General features: G+C 37.3%; 2 protein-coding genes across 4 annotated transcripts in view; one reads left to right on the forward strand and one right to left on the reverse strand.

Moving 5' to 3' along the window:
• Window positions 1-289: 289 nt before the first annotated feature.
• Window positions 290-8,133, reverse strand: armc10.L (armadillo repeat containing 10 L homeolog). Of its 3 annotated transcripts, none has more exons than XM_018252681.1 (6): window positions 7,699-8,133; window positions 6,041-6,195; window positions 4,846-4,980; window positions 3,376-3,552; window positions 809-880; window positions 290-604 (listed from the first exon to the last, which is right to left on the reverse strand). In XM_018252681.1, the coding sequence occupies exons 1-6, from the start codon at window positions 7,895-7,897 to the stop codon at window positions 326-328; spliced, it is 1,017 nt and encodes a 338-aa protein (XP_018108170.1). In that variant the 5' UTR covers window positions 7,898-8,133; the 3' UTR covers window positions 290-325. The 3 variants fall into 3 exon arrangements, with proteins under 3 accessions (XP_018108170.1, XP_018108168.1, XP_018108169.1); XM_018252679.2 differs by having other exon boundaries at window positions 803-880; window positions 7,699-8,128; XM_018252680.2 differs by having other exon boundaries at window positions 803-880; window positions 6,041-6,192; window positions 7,699-8,121.
• A 106-nt stretch (window positions 8,134-8,239) lies between these two features.
• fbxl13.L (F-box and leucine-rich repeat protein 13 L homeolog) overlaps window positions 8,240-23,185 on the forward strand; it is a 75,131-nt gene continuing 60,185 nt past the window's right edge. Inside the window, exons 1-6 of the mRNA XM_018252677.2 lie at window positions 8,240-8,365; window positions 13,696-13,799; window positions 15,017-15,110; window positions 18,840-18,907; window positions 20,694-20,848; window positions 22,409-22,518. Of these exons, the coding sequence (XP_018108166.1) occupies window positions 8,291-8,365; window positions 13,696-13,799; window positions 15,017-15,110; window positions 18,840-18,907; window positions 20,694-20,848; window positions 22,409-22,518 (606 nt within the window). The 5' untranslated portion in view covers window positions 8,240-8,290. The remainder of the gene's footprint in view (window positions 8,366-13,695; window positions 13,800-15,016; window positions 15,111-18,839; window positions 18,908-20,693; window positions 20,849-22,408; window positions 22,519-23,185) is intronic.

The raw sequence follows: 23,185 nt of genomic DNA on the forward strand, positions 1-23,185 counted from the left end.
TGTACAGAACCAAAATTAGAAAAAAGTTGTATCTGTAAAGATTTATGGGCCTAACTGTATTTGTGTTGCCAATAAATTGGTGTAGGGAGGAAGTTTTTTCAGTTGGCTACAGGCTTTTTCACAGAGATTGACTTTACCTCAATGATAGTGTAGCTATGTCTGTAGAGAAAGGATAGCTAGAAGGTTGGGAAATTAAACTGTCTGCTATTCGTACTTTTTCTTACCAATCTTGTTCTACAGAATATGACTATGCTTTGTAAAGAATAAAGAAAAACAATACAAACACTGCTGCAGTGGGAATCTGTAGTTTATTTGCACAAACATGTTACATTTGTCTCAGCCTGGCAAGATTTATCAAAAGAATGGCTACTTGCTCTTTAACTTCCACATCTGGATATTGGAATAAGGCTGCAATATCATTCTGAAGTGGAGCTGAATCTCCAAAGAGCAAATTAAAAAGACAATCCTCGTTGTAGTTGGCATGTAAATCATGACCATTCCCACTTCCCAGGTGCTTTGAAAGGTTGGCTGCAAATGTCAGCACTCTCACAAGTATTTCTCTGTTGATGCGGCTGTTAAAGAGACAGGTCAGTGACTGTGATCCCTGTGAAGAATTATGATAAGGCTGAGAAGTGCATATATAAGCAACATATCAAACACATTATATTTTCTATGTTTCCTGTCTTTATTTAGTGAATATTTAACGAAAAATTGGATAACACAATAGGGCTCACAAAAAGGGACACAGTCATTTAACAGCAACATCTAATAAGGCAATCATGAAAATTACACCACCACTTACTTCTACCTTAGTAGTGAGGAGAGGCTGTGTCATGGCAGGATTGGCAGACAAATTCACAAGAACTTTTAATGTGTGAATCTGAAAAAGAAATCAAGCATTACTCAGGCCAAAATGACCCAGTCAGTCAAGATGTGTCTTCAGCACTTTGCTGGGATTCTCTCTGAATAACCCCACAAAACGTCAAACCCCCAGGACCATGGAAGGAAAAACGATTTTAAGAAAAACATCAAGGAGAATATTGCAAATGCAAAAGTTTTAAATGGAACGATAGCCAACCTTCAGATACTTACATTAACCAAAAGCTATACCTTAGCATCTGAAAATTATATTTAAAACATTTAAAATAATTTGCCAAGTATTGGGCTCCACAGGCAGCTATGGGCAGTTGGAGCCCAATACCTGGCAAATTATTTGTTGAATCCACACCATGGGGCAGATTTATCAAGGGTCGAATTTCGAAGTTAAAAATACTTTGAAATTCGACCATCGAATATCAAAGTCGAAGTCGAATATGGGTATCCTGTGGTCGAAGTAAAATCGTTCGAACGAATGATTAAGGATTTCAGCGATCGATCGAATGATTTTACTTCAGCTTCCAAAAACTTAGAAAAATGCTCTAGAAGGTCTAACATAGCACTTCAGCAGGTTTAATTTGGCTTAGTATTGAAATCGAAGTTTTTTTTAAAGAGATAGTACTTCGATTATCGAATGGTCCAATATTCAAACTATTTTACTTCGAATCGAAGTCGTAGTATCCTATTCGATGGTCGAAGTATCCCAAAAATACTGCGAATTTCGAATTTTTTTTCTTCGAAAATTCCCTCAAATTCACTTTGTCGCTTGATAAAATATAAAGAGAAGGCGCACAACCATTAAAGTAAAATGAGGGGTGCTAATCCATAGGGGACTACCCATAAGGGTCCTCAAACAAGACTATAGATACTCAGAGTAATGGATAGCACACCCAATTTGAAAAAATATTTTATTCCAAAAAAAGTAAAGAAAATACAAAAAGGGCAAGATGGCTCTCATATAGGCACAGGAAATGAAAAAATTCCTTCCTGATCCCTAATGGTTATGATACACATGGGGGCAGATTTATCAAGGCTCGAAAATACAAAAATTATGCAAAAATAATAAATAATATAACAGTGAGCCCAACGGGTTTCAACCTTAAGGGTCTTCCTCAGGGGCACAAATAGACAGCCTTTTGTTTTTTTTTGTTTTTTTGTCTATTTGTGCCCCCGAGGAAGACCCTTAAGGTCGAAACGCGTTGGGCTCACTGTTATATTATTTATTATTTTTGGAGAATTTTTGTATTTTCGAGCCTTGATAAATCTGCCCCCATGTGTATCATAACCATTAGGGATCAGGAAGGAATTTTTTCATTTCCTGTGCCTATATGAGAGCCATCTTGCCCATTACATCCTGTCTAATCTTTTTGGGGGTGATAGAGGTCATGCCTCAAAGGAAATGTAAACATCATCTGCCACAGCCCATGACCAGTCCGGATGTGTGGATGTGCTGGGGGCCTGGCATGGGGGAATGAATATGGTTACAGTTCATAATGATCTGTAATGCCAGGGCCCTTACCCTAGTGGGACTGGCCACCTCTACTAAATGAGGAGGTCATATGGAGTGGTTTTGAAGCTAATCCCTTTTTCCAGGGAACGAGAGTGCAGTGCATAACCTTTTATCTGGATAAAGTCACTATTTTTATGGTGTTACTTTTATTTCTAAATTACATTATTTACACTGCAAATAATTCACTCTACCATATAACATTTTATTAAAGAACAACAAGTTGTAGTTGTAATATTGGTGTGTAGGCAGCCATCTCAGGTCATTTTGCCTGGTCTTGTGCTTTCAGCAAGAGCTAGCACTTCATGATGGAACTGCTCTTTCAGCAAGAGCTAGCACTTCATGATGGAACTGCTTTCAGATGCTTGGGATGGCCTATCATTTGACATATCGGAGAATGCTGAAACCTTCTGTTGACTATATTGGATAATTATGTAAATACAGTGCTAGTGATATTTAGGGATGGGCGAATTATTTCGCCTTGTTTCGCTGAAACAATGATGCCCACAGACTTGTATGGCATTGTGCGTCAAAATAAAAAGCCGCGCAACAATTTCTGGCGAAACGAAACGGGTCAAATTCGTCCATCCCTAGTGATATTATTATTAAGTGTGATCTAAACTGTAAATTAACTATGTTTGGCATCAAAGGGCAGGGGGGCACTCTGCGGTTGCCTGGCAATGTTCTTTGGCTCCATTTAGGGTGTTTTAAGTGTTTGTTCTAGTGACAGAACAAAGGTTCTTGTGTGGAAATGAAACATGTATAAGTAAACCTAACTTTTAACTTCTGATACTGATGTATTTGCAAATTTATTTTTACTGCCTATTATTCCATACAACTTTGAATAGGCACTCGGGGATTGTGGAATTTTTTGATAAAAATATATATTTTGGCTAACGTTTATATTTTTGCCATTGGGGAAACACAAATGGTCATTGCACAAATATAAAACTAGTAGGAAAAATGAAAAATACAAAAATCACAAACTATACCTGAATATTGTTGTTCCCCTCTGCAAGCAGGTGCAAAAGGTACGGCAAGTGATCTGCCACCATGTTGTGGTAATTATCAGTAACAGACATATTAATAATCAGTCTCAGACCAGCTAGCTGAACTTCAGAATTTAGGGAGGATAAAGATATGGCACTACATATCTGATAAATGTAATCCTGAGTAAGAAAAAAAAAATACACATATGCATTTCAAAGTGTGGTCCAGAATCTTACTCTTACAAATGAGTGAAACAATAAAGCAATAAAATGCAATTTCTATTACACAAAGATGTTTAAATATTCTAATACTTTATATATAGAAATGTTCTTTTACTTTTCAGAAACAAAGATTTATGGGATAATGTCACTCGTGTCATGAGTCACGTGGGCAGTAAAACCCATATAACTTAACCAATAATAACATTATCTTGGTAAAGGAACAGTAACACCAAAAACTGAACGTTTTTAAAGTAATTAAAATATAATGTAGCAATGGAGGCATTTGAAATAGGGCTAAGTGGCTGCCACCTCGCCTACACAGCAGATTTTGTACATACTACTATATAACTACAGTAGTGTTTCTGAGGCAAACACACCAGTTTTACCATTGCAGGGCAAAAACTATTTTCAACACAAGCCTTATGCATTGAACTCATGTTGATCAAGGTACAGTACATACTACCCTTTAAAGGAGTGGTTCACTTTAATATGTTCTAGAATGTATAATTTTAAGCAACTTTTCAATTGGTCTTCATTATTTATTTTTTTTATAATTTTTGAATTATTTGCCTTTAAACTGGGGGTCACTGACCTCATCAAAAAAAAAACCCCCAATGCTCTGTAAGGCTACTAATGTACTGTTTTTTCCTACTTTTTATTATTCATATTTCTTTTCAGGTCCTCTCCTATTCATATTCCAGTCTCTTATTAAAATCAATGCATGGTTGATATGGGAATTTTGTCCATAGCAACCAGGTTGCTGAAACTGCAAACTGTAGAGCTGCTGAATAAAAAGCTAAATAACTCAAAAACCAAAAATAATAAAAAATGAAAACCAATTGCAAATTTGTCTCAGAATATAACTCTCTACAACATACTAAAAATGAATTTGAAGGTGAACAATCCATTTATACTCTAAAAAGCTACAATAATATACATATATTATATAGAACTGTGATTTATTTTAATTTAGTTATGTCCATGCTCAATGTGATATGTATATTTATTTAACTTTAGTTTAACTGTGATTTATAATGAAAATATTTAGAAAAAAAATTAATACTGTGAAATTTCCATCTGGCACATGGAAGGGGTCCTCAGACCAAATTTCACATTGTACTTGCTTGCAAGTTTTGTAACCCTTTCTCTTACTCCCAGTACAGAAAAAAAAAGATCTTTTTAGTAATTTGTCCAATTAGTATGAGTATAGCTTGTTTGGTCTACAAGCATATGAACATCTAGGTAAATCACCTTAATCAGTTCTTGATTTTGTACATTCATACTCAGGTTATTCAGAGCATTTAAAGCATTCACTTTAGTTTGTTCACTGGAGCTTGAAAGGGCTTTGGCGATAATGTGTATGCCATCCAAATTGCGAATGATATCCTAGAAAGAACAGAGATGAAAAGCATTACTCATGTACAGAGACATCATAAGTACGTTACTTCTGTGGGTTTCAATACATATTAGCCTTTGTTTAACCTAATGTTTCAGATTACATGTCTTTATATGACCTGAGGCGATATCTACAAAGATTTAGCCTAATCACACTGTATGCGTATTCTAAAACATTAAAGAATTAAAAATTAACCATTTCTGGATTTATCCTACTCTCTTTTCACTTAGGAAAGCAACTTTTGGTTGGGTGCATCTTGTGACTGTTTCAGGAGGTGCCTGACTGGCAGGCAGAGGTGCTGACACCTCTCTGCCCCCCCCGAAGAAGCACTCTGCATTGAATAATTTCTTGCTGAAGCCAGTAGGCCTGTTTGCGCTGTGTTTATTGAAGAGCACAGTCCGATTGGCATTAGTAAAATACACTTAGGGGCAGATTCATTAAGGGTCGAATTTCGAAGTTAAAAATACTTCGAAATTCGACCCTCGAATTGAAATCCTTTGACTTCGAATATCGAAGTCGAAGGATTTAGCGCTAATCCTTCGATCGATCGATCGAAGGATTTTTCGTTCGATCGAACGATTAAATCCTTCGAATCTAACGATTCGAAGGATTTTAATCCAACGATCGAAGGAAAATCCTTTGATCAAAAAAAGGTTAGCAAACCTATGGGGACCTTCCCCATAGGCTAACATTGACTTCGGTAGGTTTTACCTGCCGAAGTAGGGGGTCGAAGTTTTTTTTAAAGGGAAAGTACTTCGACTATCGAATGGTCGAATAGTCGAACGATTTTTACTTCGATTCGTTCGATTTTGTTCGAATTCGAACGAATTTAACCAATTCGATGGTCGAAGTACCAAAAAAATACTTCGAAATTCGAAGTATTTTTCATTCGAATCCTTCACTCGAGCTTAGTGAATCTGCCCCTTATTGTAGGGGGTGGGAAGGCACATATTTATTTATTTATTTTCCCTCCCTGCCTGGCCAAATGTTCCCATATTGCTTATGCATAATAAATGGGTTTTTTTCAGTTATCCTGAACTTATCACTTACATGATTTACAGAGAAGGCAGCACTGTTACACAGAGTGATGAGCACTTTTTCTTGAAGTGAGGAATCAGAGTTGGTCGCAAGAATATCAAGAAGTTTTGCAATATGATGAGGTTGCAGATCATTTACAGATGTTGAGACATTTCCTGGTTTATCTGCTTAGGAGAGAGTAAGGTGCAAGTTATCATTTACAAGAATTGCAGTATACCCCCTGTTCAACATTAGTTCAGTGAATAGGACATGTGCTAAACATTTTTTTTGTAATTAAAACTACAGGCAAAAAGTATGGTTTTTATCATTCCTTGAGTTAAAACAGGGAACTTGAAGCTACATCATATCTAGTCCTTGTGGGGAGATCATTAGATTACCAGTGCAAAGATTATGCAGATACACAATGAACAATGGTGGAATGGATTTCATGGTTTCCCCCCTAACCCAATCCATGGTCTTCAATATATAATTTTTACTTCTAAGAATTCAAATATAAATAACTCCCTCCCAATAACTCCCTCCCATCTGTTTTGGAATCAAATTGGAAGAAAACTGTTTTTAAATGGGATTTCCACTTGTTGAAATGGGACTTCCAAATTGTTGAAAATCTAGTTTGGTTGTGAAAATGCCCAAGTGTAACATTTCCATCCAAAAGACAATAGGTGTACACTGTATCTGCTTAGTTGGGATGACTTCCAATCACTCACACCTCAGTATTCTGCCACTAAATCTGAACCTAGGGGCACAGTTAGATTTCCTCTCTGCAGCAGGTCACTCAAGTGTGCACTTGCTTCATACAGAAAAAGAAATATCAAATTGAAACAGAAAATATTCAATATATATGCAGGAGATAAATCAAATGTGTTAAATGGAAAGTTTATGTTATTAATACTAATTTAAGAAAGGTTACAATCCCCTTTAAATGACATTTCAACCCTAAAAAATATTTTGTCGCCTAATAAAAGAAAACATAATTCTAAACAACTTTGTAGTATACATTTATTACAATTTGTAATGGGTTTTACGTTATTTATATATATATTGTTATTAAAAGCAGTGTTTGCCTTTTCTAATATTGTGCACTGGGCTGATCTCTCCAAGGGTGTGCGATTGTTCCAATTGTTTTTTTGAAACAATGCAACACAAGCCAGTAGATTGACAGACCTGTGTTAACCTGGAGTTCACAAATGCCGCTTTCAAGACCAAATATATTTACAAATAACTTTTAAAGCACTAAGGTTTTTTTAATGAATTCATACTGGAAATTTGCATAGAATTTTGTTTTCTTTTATCAGGGAAAACAAATTTTTTTTTGGGTTGACATGTCCTTTAATTACCACTCCAAATATCTGCTGGGTAAAGTGAAATGCATTCACGAAGACCATCAGCCATTAATCTACACTAACTGAAATAGCTCCCATAGTTAAGATGAATAGTATAACATTTTCTTAGAATGTATTTTTACTATGAGGAACTACTTAACTTCATCACCATATCAGCAAACTGTCTCAGCCAGGATGACAAGAAGTAAGGTAACTAATAAACTAGCAGTCATGTGATTGTAATAAGGTAAAAGGCTTCTGTAGATGTTCCTTTGCAAGGAGAATGCACTTTATCTATATGAAATAAAAAGTGGAAAAAAAACAAGCACAGGTCAGCACAGTTCTTACTTGCAGCTTGTGTCTCATGCAAATAACGCAATGCAGATACACCAAGCACTTTCTCCCCAGCACTGCTGCTACTGGCTCCCACCCTGTCTCGCTGCTTCTTTTTCCTCCGCTGAGCAAACAGCAACCTGTAGGCACAATAACAGATCCCGGCCCCAATGGCCATGCCAAGAAGACTTCTACCGTATCCTCGCACTAACATGGCAAGTTCTCGACTATAAGAACCTCCTGTAACAAACAGCGCTTTGATTATGAGGCAATCCGCATGCAACACTGACACTTCCGGGTCTACAAACACGTGTGTCTGTACAACATCCCTTTTCAACGTCACACGCACTATTTAGCATAGAGTCCGCATACTTGAGCGGCTACAGACTAAACTACACGCTGAAATGTTCAGGGGAGTTCAGTATGCAACTCCTCTTCAAAGCAGGGTTACAATAATATTCGCCCAGTATAAATTTCTTCTATATTCGTCCGCCTGCTAGGCGGGACCGTAGCAGTGAAGGGGTGGGTATTTACTGTTGCTAAGTTACGGGTGAATGGACGCTTGTGCTTGTAAGAAGTTGTGGGATAGCTGAGAGTGTTCCCCGACATGGCTTCACTGCGCAATGCAGATATTCACCTGAGAACTTACATCAAGCAGCACTCTCTGCCTGAAATCTATGAGGTAAATCAAAAATGTCCACTCAGAAAACATTTTTTCCCATTATGAAAGAAAATTTAATTCTAAGCAACTTTCACTTGTTAATGTGGCATAAGCCATGATTGTTATCTCCAGTCCGACGCCCATTGGATTTTTTATCCCACAATTACCTTTGTGTGTCTTAACTAGATGTTACTAGGCCCCACAGCAAATTATTGGTAAATTGACCTTTTCTACCAAGAGATATTGAAATCAGTCATTAAATAGGGCCTTACTGGCATTCTAATACAGGAGCATGGCCAACCTCCTCATCCCCAGCGTCAGGGGGTCGGGGGGAGTCGCATCACTCGTGCGGAGAGCACAATCGCACTAGAAACACAGAATTTCCAGTTTAAAAAACGGAAATTCAGTGCTGCTGCCTGAGGCGAGTTTTTTAACTTGCAGCATAGGTGCAGCACCCCTGCTTACTGGGCCCTATACACTGGCTGACTCCCCTGCAGCCGTACACTCCATACACAGAATTATATTCTTTTTCACAACCAATCCTTTGCCTTTGCCCAGTAAGACTGTAGCCTTCTTTGATAAATGATGCAGCCACTTATCCTGAACTATTGTGGTTTTTTTTATGCATTTGCACATGCTGAGCGGGGAAAAAGCATATATTGTGTTTATTATTTGAGCTTTTTATACCCAACTATGTGCGTTTTTGTCAGTTCCAAAGGCAACTCTCTATTCTATTGATTTCTTAACGCATGTCAAGAGCAAGTCTAAAAAAAATGAGATCAAACTTGAATGTAGTAAACCGCAACTCTGAACATTCATGAGTGCAACCAGGCAGACTATAATGGAATAAATTAGCTAATCTCAAACTCATGTCAGATCCATTAAAAAATGCCCTTGTGAAAGAGCCCTTAATGTGTCATAGCTGGATGGGTAAGAATTTAAATCCACAGTGTATTCTGGCAGGCAAGGCAATATTGGGTCTCTGATCTTTCTTTCCACTCCGTCCTGTGTCTTGTAAATGCAGCTGAGATCAGAAACAGATCAAGGAGTGGAAGGAAAAACAATAAAACAGCTGAAGTTGACCTTGTCCTGACTGGCAGAGTGAGCCAAGCAGGTGTCAATGAAGAATGAAAGGACTAGTAAGTAATTATGGGGATGGCACTGGCTTAGCTCTTATACACACATACATTTTTTGTGTGTTTAAGCATGCATATATGTGTTTTTTAGTGCCAGTTAGTGATTTTTTGTGAGTTCCAAATGCAAACCTTTATTCTATGGCTCTATAAAATATGAATGAAAAACAGAAAAAGGCAGCATGTTGCTTTTAGAAAATATGACAGCAAAAAAATGCAGATTTGTACACACAAACAGGCAGAATATAATGGAATCAATTAGCTGATGCAGTGGTGTAACTATAGAAGAAGCAGAAAGGGGGGCCCTGGACTGCAGGGTCTGCTTCCTCTAAAGTTACATGGAACCCCCTCATCCCCAGCTGCTGTTTTATCTTTGGCCAGGGCAGGAGGATGAAGGTGGCCAGGAGACTCCGGCATGGGGAGTGGGTGGGGCTTGCAGTGCCTGGCCCCTCCAAAGATTTATTTTGCAGGGGAGGCCCAGCTCACTCTAGTCACACCATTGAGCTGATGTGTTAAAGGGGAACTCTGGCTTCCAAAACAAATATAAAGATAAAGAGGCCCACATAACACAGAAACCCCTAATATACCCGTCACAGTTACCTGTTTCTTCAAAAAGTATGAATAAATGTCATTTTCTCTGCTGAAATCCTGCTGTTTAACAGTTCTTCTCTTTCTGCATCATTTGAAATACTGGCAGGGAAGGAGGGACTAAACACTGATGTTACAAATTGTAACAACTTCTCCACAAGGTACAAACAGTATTCAGGAACTACATAACCCACAATGCATTGCACTGGTTCCGTTCCTTATTGAAACCACGTGCGCAGGGAATTGTGGAGTTTGGAGGATGAATGCTAAGGACAGATGGCTGCTGATACAAAGTAACAGTCAGCCAGTTCAGTAAAGTAGTCAGACAGATCAGCAGGAGAGCAGGGGGCTAGGCTTCGGGAACTGTTCCAAACCATTAAAAATCATGAAAAGCCTCCACATATTTTAACTGATGTGTACTGCAAAGTTGCTTGAAATTATGTTTACTTTTCAAAAAACTTAAGTTATGTTTGTGTGGAGTTCCCCTTTAAGGTGTACTCAAACCTGTGTCTCAAACAAATGCCCATGTAAGAGCCCTAAACATGATGGCCAGACATTGGGATTCCACTGAGACTGGGCCCTACAGGGAATCCTGACAGGCCAGTATGACCCTGGGTTCCTGTGACCCTGCATATTCCAAAGATGCAGTTTTGCTGTTAAGGTGTTAAAGAGGAAGTTCACCTTAAAATAACTGTTTTTTTTTTTGGCTACTTCGACCATCAAATTGGCTACTTCGACTACGACTTCGAATCGAACGATTAGAACTAAAAATCGTTCGACTATTCAACCATTCGAATTGCGGTAAATCCTTCTTCTTCGACTTAGATATTTGAAATCGAAGGATTTAACTTTGACAGTCGAATATCGAGGGTTAATTAACCCTCGATATTCGACCCTAAGTAAATCTGCCCCTTTATGTATTAGATACAGAACTATTATGAGCAACTAACTATATATCACACTTCATTGTTTATTTTGTATATTTTTTAACATTGTAAAAAAACAATGCAACAATGCCTGCAACTGTAAATGCTGGTTGTTGCAGTATTTCACTGCCCTTGCAGGAAAAAAACAGTGGTTTAGCAGCTATTCTATGAATAGATATGAAAAGGCCTAACCATAAAAGAAAACCGGTAAACGAGGAACAATTTTAAGACATTGTCAGGGAGTCAGTGGAAATAAAAGACCAAATGTCTTGCCAAATATAACATTACAGGGTTGAGAGGGTGAGTGTCCCAGGGAACATTTGCACAGTGAAGGCTGAGAATTACTTACTGCCTTCTTTAAACATGATTTAAAGATTAAAGCATTTGTTCACCTTCAAACATGTTTTTCAGTTCAGTTGGTTTCAGATGGCTCACCAGAAATAAATACCTTTTCAAATTACTTTGTATTTTTTATCTGTGACTGTTTTTCTGATACTGAACTATAAAGTTTAATTTTTGACCTTCTGAAGCAGCTCTGGGGGGGGGGCTAATATTCCTCAGATATTGCTGAGAAATGTATCAACTAATTAAAGCAACTAAATGTAGCAAATTGTAACAGCTCCTGGATCACTGAGCTGCCAGACTCAAACACCAGAGACACAAACATTAAACTTAAATTTTGGCAAAACAGTAAAAAATAAAAGATTCAAAGCAATTGAAAAGAAGTCTTTGGTTATGGAGAACAGTAAGAAAAATACTGAACTGAAAAAAGTGTTTGGAAGGTAAACAACCCCATTAATAAACTAGCATTATACAAATCAAGAAGCTTCCTACCTAACCCACCTCTTCACAAAATGTACCTATTCGACTATGAAAGTGTCCCATGGGGTTTGCATTGACTCATGCAACTATAAAAATCAACCAAAACACCCATAAAATCTGGGATTTGAATGAGCACAGTGATATAGAGGTTTGGCCTGTTTAATCCTCTGTTCTCTATATATCACATTTACATTTTCAGAGTGTATAGTAATCCAGTAGTGATCAATATCATAAACGTATTTTCCTGTGAGACACTTTTATGTCTTGTTAGTGTGGAAAGAAGGTATAAAAGTTGTGAGCTGAAATGCTTTTCTGGTGTTAATTTAGAGATGATCATATTGACAAGCTTGTTTATGTGCTATAAGCTGCATTGTTCTTTCACAAAGTTTGGATCAAATGAAATGTAATGTATAACATAAGGTAACTTTTGTGGCCTCCATAAATCCATCCATCCCTGTGTTCACGTAGGAGCACGTACATATTGGTAGGAGGCAGGGGAACTGCAGGTCTCCAGTCCCCACCAGGCAAAGGGGAATGCTTTAACAAGCTAGTTCATGGACACCCCATAGCTTGTACATTATTCAGACTGGGGAGCACTGGGGTCTCAAGGCACAGAGGAGCCTGCCATATGCAGATGATAAGTACAGATGATTGAACATGGCAGTGCTGTGATCTGCACCTTGGCTTGTTGTTGTTGTTACTATTAACAACACACATTTATTAAATACTAAAATATTTCACAGCTTTTGACAGTAAATGGCTGTATACATGAAACATACAAGAATACATACAAAAACAACCAATATAAGCAGTAAAGAGGGCGTGCCCATAAGAGCTTAAAATCTAAAAGGTATCAGTAGACCGCTCCCATCAAAATGACAGGTGTAATTTAGGCCTAAAAAGTATAGGTTCATAAAGCTATATAGATATGCCATTAAACATTTTTAATCATTCATGATTTTGGAAATCAGTCTAATATTGTAAGATAATGCTTTCTTAAATTTTTAATGTGCACTGCCTTTTAATTTCCTAGCTATGCTTTATACTGTATATGGGGCATATTTATCAAGGGTCAAATTGAAAATACAAAAATGGCAAAATCGACTAGGGAGTTATCCAAATTCAATTTTGAGTTCTTCAAAAAATTCTAATTCGATTTTTGAGATTTATCATACTCTGACCCTAAGAACTCAAATTTGACCATTCACCACCTAAAACCTTCTGAATTGCTGTTTAAGTCAACAGGAAACGTCCAGCCATGCAGCCTTCAGTTTCAGTTTTCGGATCGATCCTAGTCACCCGAGTTTAAAAAATTTGATTTTAATAATAAATTTCGAGTTCATGGGAGTTTAATGGAGTTTTTAAAAACACACATGAATTCAATATTCGACCCTTGATAAATCTGCCCCTTTGTGTCCAGATGACATGATAATAAAATAATCACATTTTGATTTTTTTTTATAAATTAGCATCTAATCTAGATCCACTTAAATATAAAGTGCTTCTATGTTTAGAAAATACCATTCTATGTTGTAGAAAAATATTTGATGATTGATGAATATGGGACGCTAACAAAAGGAGCATTTTTTAAAGCATAACATAGTAAAGTATACACATATAAAATATACTGTGTGTATAATCAAAATAGAAATGTATCCATATAATGATAATAAATACAAATCCTTAGTAGAAAATAATTAGCAATTAACAGGCAGTTAGCTTTTTAACCCATTTTCTCTCATGGCTGTACTCCAGAAAGCCATGGTCTGTGTGGGATGTGAATATCTTAAATAAATACAGAGTCAAATTAAGTTTACATTAGTAGCTAATTGCTACAGATAGTTTTGTTGTCACTGCTTCCAATTTTGTTTTTCCTATACAGGCTCTTTTGTGTGGTCTCTCAGTCATGTGCCCTGAAAATCCACTCCAGTTTTTGGAACAGAAGATCAAAGAAATGCTGGATAAGGGACATGATGCTCTTTTATGGTAACATTTTAAATATAATCTGCTTTGTATGAAAGGGTAGAGGAAGATGTAAGATTTTTATCTGTCTCTGAAATTGCCTGTTCACATCCCTTCTATACTTCTATGTGCCTAACCCTCGGCCCGCATTCAGGTCTTAAAAGAGAACTAAACCCTTAAAATAAATCCAGCTAAAAATGCCATATTTTATGTATTAAACTTATTGCACCAGCCTAACGTTCCAGCTTCTCAATAACAGCAATGTTCCAGGACTTCAAACTTGCCACACTGTGTCACCATCTTGGAAAGTGTCTGTTAAGCTCACATGATCAGTGGGCTCTGAGCAGCTGTTGAGAAGATAAGATTAGGTAAAATTATCAAGCAGAAAATTAGGTTGGCCTGTAATATAAGCTGTTGCTACAGGGCTGATTATTAAATTCTGATGCTAATTGCACTGGTTTCTGTGCTGTCATGTAGTAATTATCTGTATTAATTACTAATCAGAATGATAGGGTGACATTTATATTCTGTGTGTACCCTATATTGTGAGTTGGCCCCTATGCTCACTAAGTGACAGCAGCACAGAGCATGTGCAGTAAATCAGCAGAAAAGAAGATGGGGAGCAACAGGGACATCTTTGGAGACACAGATTTTTACTGCTAAAGGGTTGTGGTTGCCTTGGTACAGAAGCCCAAACATAATGTACAACATTTCTAGCCTACTTCTTTAGTTAGGCTTTAGTTCTCCTTTAATCCTCAGAAAGGGGCTATATTCCATTTTTATTTCATTTAGTAGGCCCACAGCTAGACCATATAATCATCCATATAGAAAAGAAGGGAAATGTTTTACCAACTCCTTCGTTGTATGGCCAACTTTTTTGGAGGAAAAAGCTTTGTGTGTGTTCACAGGCTTGCACCCTGTCTGTCAGTGCATTTGTAAGAATGAGTAAATTGGAGTGAATTGGCATTTCTCTGCCTCCATAGATAGCATAGGGACAGAAAAGCAGTCCTCTCTGCCATTAGCCGGAGGAGAACTGCCTACAGCTTCATAGAAGAAGCTTTTTTCTAATATAATATAGATTTTTTTTATCATGCAGTTTTCGTAGAATCAAGTGATTGTGGTTGTCAGAGCAGTGCATGCAGCAAAGTTGTGCACCTATATATAATTCCCACTCCTCTTGAGTAGAAATCATGTAAATAGCATGTCAGATTAAGCAATTTATGTAATTAATTATTCAATAGGGATGCATTTATAGAAGAAGCAAAAAAACCAAAAGTTAAGGCAATGGCGGGAAGCTACCTAGAGTATCTTTTTGGAAGAGATGAAGATCAACTGGTAAGTTTATCACTGTGGAAAAGAAAACCTATTATAACACATTTGTGAGATTATATTTGTTCATTGATTTTGCTCTTATTGTTCTTCTGTTCTTCTATTTCTGTACAGAAATAACTCATGTTATCCCAACTTTATTACAGTTCTGTGTCAGTTAATGACTTCAGACATTTCAACAATGGTTATTACAAAAAAATGTACAGTATAAGTTGCCATGGTGAAAACAGAAACAAGCTGCAATAAACACTTCCATATTGGTCTTATTTCTACACTGAAATAATATTTTCATAGCCTGTACTGTGTACATGTAGAGACAGAATCTATTCATTCAGTGTTTAATGTAGAATCCATTTTATGAAAATAACAGCAGTTTAAAAAAAATGGCTACTTTTATTTCTGTAATAATAAAACAGTACTTTGTACTTGATCTTACTAAGCTTCATGGATCCATATCATTGGCAAAATATTTATTTAAAGGGATACTGTCATGGGAAAAAAAAAATGTTCAAAATGAATCCGTTAATAGTGCTGCTCCAGCAGAATTCTGCACTGAAATCCACAAGTCACATGACATGGGGCAGCTGGGAAATTGACAAAATGTCTAGCCCCATGTCAGATTTCAAAATTGAATATAAAAAAATCTGTTTGCTCTTTTGAGAAATGGATTTCAGTGCAGAATTCTGCTGGAGCAGCACTATTAACTGATTTATTTTGAAAAAAAATTTGTATCTCATGACAGTATCCCTTTAAGGATTGTTTAATATTTAAATGATTTTTAATAGACTGCTATGGTGATCCAAATTGCATAAAGATCCCTTATCCGGAAAACACTAGATCCCGAGCATTCTGTATAATATATTCTATAACTTTATCTCTAAACAGGAACATTAGTGTTTTAATCCAAAAAATGACAGATCATTGATACCAATGTAGTAGAAGAATTCCTCCAGCACATAAAGCTGCCCAGCCTGCCCCCAAATCTGATAGACCCAGCCCAACTCAATCTCCATAGCCTGCCTCCGAACCCAATCGACTGAGCCTGCCCTCAACCTGGATTAGCCCGGCCTGCCCCAACCCAGGTGGCGCTGTTCACTCTCCTTTCTGTCTGGTGCCCTGTGTGCACCCACTTTCTCCCTCTCTCTCCTCTCACTGTGTGCCCCTATTTCCACCTTCTCTCTCATGTCCCTGTGCCTCTATTTCCTCTCTCTCTCTCTCTCTCTCTCTCTCTCTCTCTCTCTCTCTCTCTCTCTCTCTCTCTCTCTCTCTCTCTCTCTCTCTATATCTCTCTCTCTCTCTCTCTCTCTCTCTCTCCCCTATGTGCCCCTATTTTAGAGTTGCCACCTTTCCTCGCTGGAAACTCCGGGGGTGGGTGGGATGGCGCAGTGACATTATGGGCGGGGCACTAATGTTGCATGGGTGGGTCATGGGCAGAACTATGACTTGGCGATTGGCCAATCGCCATGTGAATCTTATGGAATACTTCCGGGCAGGCAGCCCCGTACAGCCTTCCTGAAACCTGGGCTGTCTGGGTCAAGAATGGACAGGTTGCAACCCTCTCTCTCTCCTGTCCCTGTGCTCCTATTTCCTCTCCCCCCCCCATTTCTAGGTCTGAACTGATTTATTCATGAATAACAATGCAGTTATGGACTGAGAGAACACTATAAGCAAACCCGCAAAATATTTTCTGTCTTTGGATTTTAATAACCTCCAAAAAGTTTATTTTTATGTAACAAGAGGAAAAATAAAAGAATTGTTGTAAGAAGCCATATCATATGTGCTGCAAATTGTTCCATTAAAGATTCATTAAATGGATCTAATAATAAGAAAAAAAAACAAATGTTGCATTAAATCTAGGGGTTAAACATGCACACCATACTGTGCTAGGGTCATTTAATTGCCAACATGTATCTGTAGGTACTGATTGATACCAGTTAATTACACCTTAATATTTTACAGCAAAAAGTATACAACTTTCCATATGCACACAACAGAAACCATACCCCATGGAGACACTTTAAAGGGGCAGATTTATCAAAATGCGAGAATAGAACTTACCACAGAAAAACTCACTCACATTCTATTTATTCCTATGGGATTTTTAGAATCGTATTTACCAATGGAGTTCACATTTGATAAATATGATTCTAAAAATCTCATAGGAATGAATAGAAAGTGAGCTTTTATGTGGTGAGTTCTGTTCTTATAGTCAACTACAAGATTCCTCTGCACTCAACCCATTATCAATATATTTAAGACAGCGACATTTTGTGCATACTGCTACTAAAAAATGCCTTACCCTTTAAACAACACAGGGATTGTTTGTCCATATATTGCAATATATTTAAGCTGGCCAACTACGTCAAAGTCATCCCATATCTGGCCAGTCCTACGCTTAATTTTCATCTGATTCATTAAGAATTCAATTGCTTAATTATACATTTTACAAAGGGACTAAGCTCTACCCGCAACTTACCAGCTGCTTTCAAAGTAAAACTCCCAAACTTGGCTGCCCTTTCACCAGACACCAGTGGGATCACCTGACTATAGCTGGGAGGGGTGGGAGCTACAACATGGAGCTGGTCACTGCTCCTGTATAACTATAACAAACAAGGGAAAGTTGTGCTCACCACTATTTTTTTAAAACCATTAGGAGGGGGTGCAATGAGGGTGTGACCACAAAATACATATAGTCAACTACAAGATTCCTCTGCACTCAACCCATTATCAATATATTTAAGACAGCGACATTTTGTGCATACTGCTACTAAAAAATGCCTTACCCTTTAAACAACACAGGGATTGTTTGTCCATATATTGCAATATATTTAAGCTGGCCAACTACGTCAAAATCATCCCATATCTGGCCAGTCCTACGCTTAATTTTCATCTGATTCATTAAGAATTCAATTGCTTAATTATACATTTTACAAAGGGACTAAGCTCTACCCGCAACTTACCAGCTGCTTTCAAAGTAAAACTCCCAAACTTGGCTCCTAATGGTTTTAAAAAAATAGTGGTGAGCACAACTTTCCCTTGTTTGTTATAGTTATACAGGAGCAGTGACCAGCTCCATGTTGTAGCTCCCACCCCTCCCAGCTATAGTCAGGTGATCCCACTGGTGTCTGGTGAAAGGGCAGCCAAGTTTGGGAGTTTTACTTTGAAAGCAGCTGGTAAGTTGCTAGGGTAATTTGGACCTGATATTGCAAAATAGAAAGCTGCTGAATATAAAGCTAAATAACTTTAAAAACCATAATAATGAAAAATAAAAACCAGTTGAAGATTGTCTCAGAATATGGCGCTCTACATTATACTAAAAGTTTATTCAAAGGTGAACAACCCCCTGTTTGTGCCTCTGCACAATCCCACCCCTGTCCCCTCTTGATCTGCACCAGATACACAGTCTAAGACGTTCCTCTTCCTGTTCCTGATTTCCAAAATCAGAGCTGTGCAGTGGGCTGAGTTTCCTTTTGTCCACTACTTCCAGTTTTTCAGCGCTGTCAACTCCCCCCGATTGTCCCGGGAGTTACCCGTTTAGGGCATGCCTCCCCCAGTTTTGTAATACAGTATGCAATTCACCAAGATTTTTTTACTGCCTCACATTCTGATTCCAATGTCCCTATATTTCACTAGAGGGTGCAGTTTACTTAATTTGTGGGTCAAATTTACATTGCGATCAAGCATATTGACTTGCAGATTTACTGTAAATAGCATTTCCCATGCTATATATTGTAGGTGTCTCCAGAATTACTCAAGAAAGCCTACTCATTTTATATCAACAATTTGCAGAAGCTGTATTTTGGGTAAGTATTATACTGCTGGTGAAGCTGGATGAACCACCAAGTACTTTAATAAATCTAGTTAGTACTGTACAAGTATTAGTGATTTTCTTTACTTGTTTATTAGTGATTTTGCTTTCCTTCTTTAAAGGGGACCTGTCCCCCAAACAAATTATTCCAAATCCTATTTTATCACGTTAGTCAAGCAAAATGAACTTAAATTACACTGTATAAATTATTTGAATCTTGTTTCCTTCGGTCTGGGAATGATAGCAGGCAGGCAGGAGCCATTTTGTGGACACTGTTATTAAGGCAAGCCTTGCATCATCTCTGAATATTGTTTGTGCACCAGAATGAGGGACATGATGTCCATCCCCATGCACTGGTTACACAATGAAATGATTAAGAGAACTGGGGGAATGTGGGGAAAGCAGTGACATCTAGGAACTGCTGAATGGAAAGTGAAAGTAATTTCCTGCCCAGCCTCTATGACTAAGGCATAGAGGAGGGGCAGACAATATTTGATTGACAGCTGAGTTTTTTAAATGAGTTCAGCTATGAATGCTTTAATAAAAAAATAATTTGGATTTCATGTCTAATTTGAAAAGGACTTTTATAAAACAGCTTTTTATGTCTGGGTGACAGGTCCACTTTAATATAAGGTATGTACAAATATTTGAGCCCTCAAAGCCTTTTGTGTAAGACATTAATAGAAAGCAATTGTTGACATACAAGTAGAGATTATATTAAATACCCTCCACTTTCTTTTTTTTAAGTGTCAAAAAGAAGCAACATGAATCCCTGCCAGTGATTTAGGGAGGTTGCCTCTATTGTGGAAGGCACAGGAACATTACAGGCACTAGGTCTTTTGTTTTATGTGAGCATTGGAAGGGATATATTTACATAGGCAACTGACTTTTCTTTACATGATCGCAACCTTTTGCTAAGAGGCTACCAAGGATATGAGACCCATTTGAATGTTGGCCTGGCTGAAAGTATGAGCAAATTAGTCCATCTAATTAAGAATAACCCACTGCCTTTTGTAACCAGAGTACTGTCTTTGTACAAATGAAGACAGAACCCAGAAGGTTTGCTTGGAATTCATAAAAATACTATTTACTTTATAAAATAAGGTGACACTGTATGTTGCAGGTGTTGGTTAGTTATCTTAATCTAAAGCCCTAGTTTCTTAAAGGGGTTGTTCACCTTTCAAACACTTTTTTTCAGTTGAGTTGTAGTTAGATGTTCACCAGAAATAAAGACTTTTTTCAGTTGCTTTCCATCTTTTATTTTTTTATTGTTTTTTTATTGAAGTTTAAAGTGTTCTTGACTTTGGTGTTTCAATCTGGCAGCTCAGTACTCCAGGAGCATTCTGAACAGTTACAATTTGATACAGTATGATACATTTCTTAGCAGCATCTGTGGAATATTAGCAACTATTGTAGCATCAGCAGCTTTTAATGAAGTTCAGGGATTCTGCTCAGTAGGGCTAAAGAAAACAAATGTATCCACTAAATGTAGCAATTTAAAACAGTTAAAGAGTCGTCCCCCTTCCCAGAGTTGCTTTAGATGGTGAAAAATAAAACTTTACACTTCAATATTAGAAAAACAATTACAAATAGAACGTAATTGCAAAAGTATGTTTTATGGTGAACTAAAACCAACTGAACTGAAAAATTGTCTGACGGTGAACAACCCCTTAAAAAGGTTTCACCAGCAATATGCTTTTATGGAGTTGAATTACAAGATTATGTTTCATGCTTTCAATGTTGTCTAAAGAGCTAATGAAATATTTACCTAACATTTTCAGTGCATGGATAGAATACTGCTCCATGAGAAAAGCAAGAAAGCAGGAGCTGAATCTCAAGCTGCAGGTTGCAGAAAATCATCACACACACACATTGTTACAATCCATAGTAAGGTTGTGGGATAACTGGGCAAAATATCGCAAACAACAACAGTCGGGTAAGTTTTGTCTTTTGACAGACTATTGCTTGTATGTACAGCAACTTTAATCATCTTATATACTTGACTAATGTCAAAGGAAGTTGAGTATTTTTGTAATCCTCATGACCACTACAGAACTGAAGACACATCAAGAAAATATTTTAAAGCTTTTACCCTAGTTGCAGTTTTTTTTTCTGTTGCTATGTAGATTTTTTGTTACAGGGAAAGGGTTAATGGGATGTTATATTTTAACAGGTATTGATTCTGATCATGCTTTTTGTCATAATTTTATATTGCAGAAATTTATATTGCAGACAAAAACTTTTGGCTAAAACTAATTCAAGGAGGGGTTGTTAATTTTTTGCTGAGCATGGTTTTAGCCTGGTTGTTGTGATGGGGCTTTAGACTAAGGAAATTCTCTGGAATGTATTTTTGTCCTAAACCTAGATGTACCTTGGGCAACGAGAAAAATTAAATACAAAATAAATGGTTGCTGTTTAACTGCTAACATCTTTTAATACAAATATATTTTTTATCTCTATCTTAGTGCTTCCTACTTGTGCATCAGTTTAAGGAATGACATTAGACAGCATACAATTTATTTGAGTAAATTATACCATATCAATGAACGTGGGAGACACCACATTTGCCTACTGTGGTGGTTTTATTTGTTAAAGCATAGCCAAAAAACGCTTTAAAACCAATGACATATGAATCATGTGACTGGATATAACTAGATACCGTCCCAAATACCAGGATGTGCAAGCAGAAAATTGCCTTATGAAATTAAAGGGCACTTATCACATAAACTGAGCCCTCTCTTCAGATAGATATAAGTATTTTTTAAGAAAAACACCCTAGTGAAGACTTTGCCCCCACAGCAAAAGGGAGCTTTTGGAGCAGATGACCATGCTGGCACATGCATACACAGTGCTCACTCAATGGGGGACAGGGGGCTTGCTAGTGTGCTTTTTATTAAAAAAAAATACTATAATTTCACCTATCCAGACATGTGACAGGTTCCCTTTAAGTAAATATTTTTCTACCTATTCTAATCACATTCACTGAATCATATACTTTGTTTCAAGGCAACAAAAAATATTTTTTCTACTGCTTAGTAGGTATGAATTCAAAGGTTATTGTCAGGGTTGCTGGCCTCTGCATTGGGAAGGAGGGCTGAAAAAGCAGCAGGTACTGATGATCAGACAAGACTGGAGCACTGGGAGCAGCTTGGGCTGACTAGACCAACAAAGCTGGAAAAATCTGATGGCTAGTTACAAATGGAGTTTTGTGGTCAAAAGTCAGGCCAGGGCAAGAATCTTTCAGAAATAGTTAGGAAACAGTATAAAAAAGCAGGAACAGGAAGAGTGGACCTACAATAAAGCAAGTCATTGGCATCAGTGAGGACTATAAATATTTGATTTTTGCACCACTTACTGAGCACTGACAAATTCCAATTGTGCCTGAGCAGGTAGGAAACGACAGTGCTATGTTTAGCCATACATAAAACGTAACTCCCAAAGCATTAATAATTCTGTATTATTCTTCTGATCTTGAAATATGTTGTGTTTTTCCTAGTGGCAGCCAATAAAATACAGAAAGTATTTAATGATGCATTTGTGAAGAAAATGTTGAAAGCATGGCATGCAGAAACCCAGGACTCCAAAAAGAAAAGGGAATATTTTGAAGTAAGTGTTAAAAAGCCCTTGTACTGTTGACATTGTCTCTTGTGAATTTACTGACACCAAATAGAGAACCTGGAATTCTTATCTTAGATCTGCAGTCTAAAAATACTCTAGTGTTGCTGGACAGTTTAAACAAAAGAGAAACTTTCCATAAACATTTTCTAGCTAAGTACATCTATTGCGCCTCTCCTTTTTATATGAATACACACTTAAAGTGACTGTAAGAGTGGAAAGTATCTTTTAATTACCCTGTAGATTCTACAAACTGGTCATATGTTTTTTTTAGTTGTCATGATTTCAGTGATACCTTGCTTTCTCACTGTCCCAGTATGTTTATGGAGTGCTCACAGAGCTGCTGGAAATAAATGTGTTGCAGAAGAGTAAAGCTTGCCATAGATAATATCCAGCAAAATTATTAATGGTGGTGAACTGATAATCTCAGCCAATGAAAAGCAGCTGGTGTGAGCAAAACATGTATAGTTAATAATCAAAGTTTGCAGCAGTATTTTGTGCTTGGTGTTCTTTTCCCTTCTATTACTGTTGCTATATCATTGCTCGAGGATGGGAGCAAGGTGAAAGTGTACTGTATCAAATGATATTCTCTAAGAGGCCTATTTATCATACTGTTTATAAAAACATTGAGCACATACACCACACATCACCAGGCATT

This window comes from Xenopus laevis, chromosome 3L, assembly GCF_017654675.1.
Source record: "Xenopus laevis strain J_2021 chromosome 3L, Xenopus_laevis_v10.1, whole genome shotgun sequence".
Lineage (NCBI taxonomy): Eukaryota > Metazoa > Chordata > Amphibia > Anura > Pipidae > Xenopus > Xenopus laevis.

What these genes read in the sequence shown, in the direction of transcription:
- armc10.L (XM_018252679.2), bottom strand. Translation starts at nt 7,897, where the DNA reads ATGTTAGTGCGAGGATACGGTAGAAGTCTTCTTGGCATGGCCATTGGG. An exon ending in GCATGAGACACAAGCTGCAA is followed by an intron (nt 6,196 to 7,698) that starts GTAAGAACTGTG and finishes CTCTCTCCTAAG; the next exon opens with CAGATAAACCAGGAAATGTC. An exon ending in TCCTCACTACTAAGGTAGAA is followed by an intron (nt 605 to 802) that starts GTAAGTGGTGGT and finishes AATTCTTCACAG; the next exon opens with GGATCACAGTCACTGACCTG.